General features: G+C 37.2%; 1 protein-coding gene across 1 annotated transcript; it reads right to left on the minus strand.

Annotated features, from left to right (window-relative positions):
• Positions 1-1,345: 1,345 nt before the first annotated feature.
• On the minus strand, positions 1,346-3,465 carry LOC144566728 (uncharacterized). The gene has a single exon (XM_078316748.1). The coding sequence runs from the start codon at positions 3,369-3,371 to the stop codon at positions 1,887-1,889; it is 1,485 nt and encodes a 494-aa protein (XP_078172874.1). The 5' UTR covers positions 3,372-3,465; the 3' UTR covers positions 1,346-1,886.
• Between the last annotated feature and the right edge of the window lie 4,389 nt (positions 3,466-7,854).

Below are 7,854 nucleotides of genomic sequence, written 5' to 3' on the forward strand. Positions count from 1 at the left end.
GAAATTTCTAGACAGATTTTTTAAGTAACTTTAAACTGGAATTTGAAAGGGCAAATACTAATTATTCTGGACGCATGACCTATGTAATCTGTAGCCCTTGGAGTCTAGAATCCAATGGTAAAGATTTCAAGTCGTTTGGAGTTACCTAAAGGTCAGAATTTTAGTACCGAAAGGTCAGAAATTCTGTGAAAGATATCTTAGCCGAAATTTGCTTTTTTCTCCTCTCTTCCAATTTTTCTCATGTGTTGAGATCTAGAAATCCTCTAATAAGTTTTCAGAAATTAAGAAGAGGGTTAAACTAGGATTAAGGTTCTACTTGTTAATCTCTTACTAACCTTAGAGATACAAGTATTTCTTTAATCTCTCGGTGAATACCTAAGGAGGCTCGTCATTTGAGGGGCTAAAGCACAACCACCATTGAAGGAGGAAGGGAATAAGAAGTTGCTAAGCAAGACAACTCTTCTTGATTTGATTTGAAGATCAAATCCAAGGTATTATGTTATTCCATTCTTGATTAGGCTAATTAAGATTGTTTTTTGCACTTACAATAACTAGATCGTTTGTTTTGAGTCGAATAAATTTTTTGTTTTATTCCTTGTTATCTAAGCATCAAAACTTTCACTGGCCGCGTCTTTGGCATGACTCAATGTGTTGGCATGATCTCCATCCTTGAGGGCATCCAACGGTTGCATTTGAAGGCATTGGGGAGGCGCAGAGGCCAGGCCAGCTACTGTCCTTTCATTTTGTCTGTTTTCTTCACTGTATCGTTGGAGGCTTGGAGATGAAGATGCCTTTAAGTTGCATAGGCTCGGTTCTATGAACCATGAAGGGAGCTTTAGCATGGTGTTTGATAGACCAGGTCTTCGTATGGGTGCATGAAGTTAAATTCATTTCCACGCGCTAGGCGCTGTTTCTTCATGCTGCCGATTGGATGATAGCAAGCAGGTCCCATGCGTCAGTTTAATTGAGACACCAACTGCGCTGCTTCCAATTTCAATGCCGTCGAAACTTTGATTAATCATATTTCATCTCGGCCCATAATGGATTTGGCCCATATAACAAATGGAATAGTTCGGCCTATGTATCACTTATTTTAATTCGGCCTATGCTTATTTAACTAATCCCCATGCCATGCATTAAGCCGATTAATTCGGCGTATTAACAAAGCCCATTTCAATTTGGACTTCTTTTCTCACTTTAATCAAAGCCGTGAGCACATTTTTATGATCAAATAGATGTGTCCAATTCTCCATTTCAAACTAGAATGGACACCTCCATTTCCATTTTATTTGATTTTCAAAATTCAATAACTCTTCAATCATTTTGAGTTAGGAATCATATGATATATCAAAATTCATGGTTTCTCATGAGAAATCATAATATGAACCTCAATGCATTGCTCTTGATCAATTTTAAAGAGCTTTCACATGTCCTTGGTATTTTCCAAGTGTTAAAATATTGCTACTTTATTTTAGCAACATTTTAGGGTACAACAAAAGTACAAACAAACAAAAAGGAATGATAAGTTACACTGAACAACAGACACATGAATATTTGTTACACAATTTTATTAGTTATTACTGACAGGTACCAAGTTTTTCGATGTTGAATCTGTTGGCATTTGCTTTTTCTTTTCTTTTTGCCCTTTCATCGGATCGTTCCATTAAACCTTTTTCAGACATAGTTGTACCACTAAGACCAATCTTGTGCAGAGTTTGTTGAAATCATTCTTATTTGACAATATAGGAAAATCTTTTCAGCCATAGTAGAGATGTAACCAGCTAAGACCCAATAAATTGCTACATGTCTGGTACATATCGATGCTGCACCAGTACAGCAATCAAAAAACATACAAAAAAGGGAGAAACAAGCATACCTTTATACTACTATATCCCTCCATTATATTGGCTTTCCTCTGTAACTGCCATCGCTTCTATATTCAAACGCCTCTTACTATATTTCTTCATGTAGCGGTCAATGTTACACTGCTCTCCCCCCATACCAGCCTCTCTCTTTCTGGTCTTAGTGTATTTCTTGAAATACCGATCACTAACATTCTGGTCATAAACTGCGCAAGTACCAATACAGGTACCATCTTCTCTCTTCACCCTTAGCTTTCTCTTAAAATATTTGTTAAAACACTGATCAGTAATGTTTTGTTTCAAACCCGCATCGTCGTCAAACCCGTTATCTGTTACATTTGAATCCACCAACTTTTCCAGACATGATCTTCTCTTATAATACTTGTACCCATACCGATTACCCCTATTTTGGCCCCCGGAGTTGGTAGCAACCAAAATATTCCCCTTGGCATGTTTCTTTTGGTACCGATCAGTCACACTATGGCTTTCAGAGCAAGTACCAGATGTTGTTGACAAGGCCTCCTTTTTCTTAACATACTTTTTTTCATACCGGTCTCTACCGTTTTGCCTATCCAGTTTGGAATCATCATTACCATTCTGCAAATCTTTCCTCTTACTGTACTTCTTTGAGAACCTACATCTCTCTCTTAACTCAGATAATGGTTCAAATGAACATTTTGAACTCGCCAATGCAAGAACAACACTATTATGACCAAAACTAATGCCACTAAATCTTGCATTGATCATCCTTCTATTCTTAACCCCAATTGAACCAAGAGACAACCTTTGCCTATATAATTCAATTTTACCCCTTTTGGCTATACTAGGTCTAGAGAACAGACCTGAATTCACCTTCTTCCTTGTGACCCTTCGAGACCCGTTCATCTGTAAATGCAATTGAATAGCTAAATCTTTATCATCAACCCTCTTAGTCAGCAAATCACTAGTAGCCACGTCAGCAACCTTCTCTTCACCAATTAGCCTCAAAGCAGACAAATTTTTGTTTCTAACCAGCAATTTTGGCACTGGCGAACAGTCAATACAAGTAAAGGAACGATCATTACCAGCTTTCCCCAACTTTTGCCACGTGGCAAAATCGTAGCAGTGTTCTCGAGGAATACAACAGAAGTGGACACGGCGTGAGCACTTCAAGCAGTTGAGGGACTCCAATTTCGACATGTCATCGATCGCTACGTCATCTGGCTTGATTTGGAGGCAATACGAACAGATTTCGCCCGATTTAGTCTGGGAAAGACAAGTCTCACAAAGTAACAGGATCCGCCAAGCAGACTTAAGTATGTGAATAGGGTTTGATGGGCGATTCGGGTTTGGGTTTTGGTTATTGAGACCACAACAGTTGCAGAGAGAGAGATCGGGTACGTCTCGGATCCTTTTGGAGAGCTGTTGCGAGGTAGGAGAAGGGGAGAGCGGAAGAGGATTCTTCTTTTTGTAAGTGAGTAGAACGGGTCGAGCTGATTGTGTCAGGTTGGTCGATTCTTCTTCCGCCATGGCAGTTTGAACTACAATTAGGTTTTCCGAAGTAGAGAAGATGAGAAAAGAGAGAGACACTCGGAAGAAGGTGGAGATGGAGAGATAGACTTTAGTGTCAAATGGTTACTACTTGGCACTTGCAACGGTTTAATCACTGTAACTTCTGACTTGTCTTAAACAGACAAACTTATGTATACGACTTATTACTTGGATAATGACGAACTGTGTAATATGCTCTGGAAATCTATCCATGAAAAGATTGCTGCCACGTTGATAATAAAGTATAATACCGTAGAAATAGAGCAAACAAAGATTCTTTCTAAATCGAAGACCGCAGTAGGTAAGTCATGTTTTTTGGCGCAGACCTAAGAAACTGGTAAGTGGTGAGAACTGAGAAGAGTGAATTTGTTTTATAAATTATAAATAATTAAATTAAATTTATGATGCCAATATAATTTTTTTTTTTAAACTATAAGGATCAAATGTCTCATTCAGTTTTCAAAATTGTCTTTTTTTTTTCAAACCAAATGAGTCATTCGGTCTCACCTTTTTTTTTCATTTTTTTCACTTCTTTACAACTGCAGCCACAGAAGATCTATTTTTATTTTAAAACGGTACATCCGGTCTTCATAATTTTTTACCCATTCTCCAAAATTCAACTGGGCCACGTCAAAGTTCAACTGGGTCACGTCAGACTCCATGAAACTGACCACTTCCCCTGAACCTGGTCCACCACACTGAACTCTCGGAGATAATCGCCTAATAACGACTGTTCCCGTGTTATCACAAATTTGAGATTTAAAGAAAGAGAACTTCATGAAGATTATTCTTACTTAACTTAATAATCATTAAATGGTTAAAAATGCTTGAGAAATTATTTGGCAAATGTAGAACTTTTAATAATAAAAAATAACATCAAATTTATTCATCCCGTAATAAAATCTTAAACAAAAATGTGCATTTTTTATAAAAGCCAATTAATACCGTTCTCATAAAGATTAATCTTTATTTTACGAATATGTAAATTTTTTACTCAGACTAAATGATGTAGTCGGTCTCCAATTAAAATTCCCTTCCATAGTTCAAACAAACAAAAAATACACATCCAATTAAAATTTCGTTACACCATCGGCCACACGAGAAAGTGAAAAAAACTGAAAAAAAAAAAAAAGGTGAGATCGAATGGCCCATTCGGTCTGGAAAAAAGTCAATTTTGAAGACCGAATGGGCCGTTCGGTCCTTATGGTTTTTTTTTTTTAAAAAAAAAAAAGCAATCATATTGGTATCGTAAATTTGATTTAATTATTTATGGTTTATAAAAAAAATTCGAGAAGAGTGAGGTTGTCTGATAAAATGCTGTTAAGTGTTAATGCATATATAAAATTCGATTATTTAATCTGGAATAAGCATGATTAAATCTGTATACAAGTATTAGTGGATAGTGTGTTTTTTTTTTTACAATAAACGCCTATAGGCTTATAATTAGATAGTTTATTAAATCCACGGATATAATGTAATCAAAAAAGGCCTTGCTTGTTAATTACATTTAAATTTTATAAAAGACTATTGTAATATAATTTTGAGTGATATAAACTCTGTATTTGATTATGGATGGTGTAAACTTTATTATCACCTAATAATTTGTGGCCACTTTATTAATAGAAGAATATAAAATCAAGGTAATGTTGGCTTTTGGAGCTCTCGACTTATCCGTTTGACTAAATTTGCAAAACATACATAATTACATTTTATAGTTTTTCTTCTTGAGTATCTGTGCATGTCCATAACAATTGAAGAGTCAATAACTACATATCAATGATGATTTAATGAACTGTAATATAATATCGAAGATGTAGTCATGAAGCACAAGACATTGGATAGCAAAAGTATTAACTCAAGATTAAGGATAATTAATCTGTAAAATTGGTAAAATAAGCTTGAGACGGACCTAAGTGAGACCTACCATTGCAACGGTTCAGTGACCGTTTCAATAGAATAAATAAATCCTCAGGAAGTCTCTGACGCATAAAATCATTGTTTGGTGTCATCTGACGACAACCAATCCAGAGGATTACCGTTGGCTTAACCATTGCAACGGTCATCGACCATTGGCTGTTGATAATCCAAACCTGTTCAACTTAACCTACCGTATTTTTCATGAGAGCAGCATGGACATGGGGACCATGTATTGCCGCAGTCGGTCACCTCAGACCCGTCATCAGTATCGATGCTTGTTTCTTGTCTGGCAGATACAGGGGTAAGCTGTTAATTGTAACCGTATATGATGCAGAGAACCAGTTAATCCCGTTAGCATTTGGACTGGTAGAGAATGAGGATTTTGAGAATTGGGAATGGTTCATGAAGTGGGTGCGGGAGTTTGTAATTGGGCGAAACAGATACATGTGTGTGGTATTTAACTGACACAAGGGCATTAAAAAGGTGTTTATTCAAGGTGATTTGGGTTAGTGTGAGGAGAAAGGGGAGTGTGCTTATCGCTACTGCTCTCAACATGTGTTTGAGAATTTTGGGAAGCACACTAAGGATAAGGTAGCTTCTACTTTTTTCAAGGTCATGGTTAAAAAGAAAAAAAAAAGAAGATTGCAAGAAGGACTTGATTCAATCGGAAGGCAAAATCCTGCTTGGTTGGCTTATTTTGATACATGTGGCAAATATAATGAAAATGACGAGGAAGAACCGCCTAAGCCATGGAAGGTGTATCAAGCTATGGATGATGGATCTCGTTGGGAAATAATGACTAGCAATGGTTCTGAATCGCTCAACCAAGTCCCTCAGTCACTGCAGCATACAAGCAGGGACGGTGCTCCCAGAGGAATCTGGGAACAACCAGCAAGAGAACAGCTCCATTATGTAAGCCCGTGTCCACCGATCTACCATCTCCTCAGACGCCTCTTCTTCCAATTTTCCACTACAAATACGAACTAATTTAGTACAGAGTTTGAAGCATCACAATCAAATACTTACTATTAAAAAAATGCAACTTACTTGAATGCCGCCCGCAAACGCGGGATACTGATGTCGTTTTTTGATGCAACCTTCGACCTCTTGAGGGGTCTTTCCTTCATCAGGTTAGGTCCCAACAGTTCTTCAACGTCCTTTGTGAAGTCCCCATACTCCACACCCGTCACAGCCTGTCCACTAATAGGCAGTCCCCAGAGACAACTGACATCCTGAAGAGACACCGTAATCTCTCCAACGGGCAGGTGGAATGTGTGTGTCTCCGGTCGCCACCTCTCGACTAACGCAGATAGAAGAGCGGCATCTGCAACAATGGGGGTCAGCTGTGAAACATGCCACAGACCCAAACTCTTCAACGCGGGAGCATATCGCTCGTCATAGAGGATACTCATCTGATTGTTCCACGTCCCCGTCAAGGTATGAGTCTGCATTTAATTTCAAAACAAACAAATATATAACTTACATATTTTTATCTAAATGAAAATTAAAATTATTTGCATTTCTCAAAACGTAAACTTACATATACGTTCCTCATCTTGTGCTCCTCGAATTTATACCAGCAAAAAGGGCTGATACTTTCTTTCGTCATATTTGGAAATATGGTACGGGCCAGTGATAAATCCAGCTGTAAATCATCTTGCGTACGGTTTTCATTACTACCGCTGGTTGACGCCATACTAACATTAAATTTATCAATTTTGTCAGTTTTGGCCTCTATCAATAATTTCAGGAACAATACAAATCTAATAATAATACAAATATTTATGGTAATCCAATAATATATCGCTATTCTTGGATGAATCGGTAAAATCATACAATAGTGCATAACGATAAATTTATGATTTGATGCATTTCTACTCAATTTGGTCTAAATATAACAATGTAATAATAATAATAATATATTACAATTTTTGGACATTCCTAAATTGGTCCATTTCTAAATTGGTACACAACTAAATTAAACTAAATAAAAAATGTACCAACTAAACCAATCTACTATTTTTGTCTACTAAAAAATATACTACTTAAATAAAACAACTATACAAATATTACACAAAAATATACCAACTAAAAACTACACAAATATTTGGTATTCTAAACTAAAACTAAAACTACACAAATATTTGTATATAATTTACAATACTACTACTAAATAAAAAATTAAATAACAAACCTGAAATTTGCGGAGGTAGACAGGGACAGGGACGGACAGAAAAAATGGCCTGCGGAGCTGTTTTTATGCATTTCTACCACGTTCGCATATCCACCGTACGAACGGGTCGGTGCGCGGATCCATCATGCGGACGGGTCACTCTGGCGGGTCATGGCGCTAGCGGGTCAGTCCGAGGATCCGTTACGCGAACGGGTTGGCGATCCGTTCACAAATCCACTACGCGAACGTGGTGGAATCTCAAATCCGATTTTTCGGATGGTGTTTAATTTATTTCGATTTTTTAGAGTGGTACAAAACAAAAAACGGTCATTGACACCCTTGCTCACAGACACAGTCACGTATAGTGGTTTG

This window comes from Carex rostrata, chromosome 15 (assembly GCF_964058835.1).
Source record: "Carex rostrata chromosome 15, lpCarRost1.2, whole genome shotgun sequence".
NCBI lineage: Eukaryota > Viridiplantae > Streptophyta > Magnoliopsida > Poales > Cyperaceae > Carex > Carex rostrata.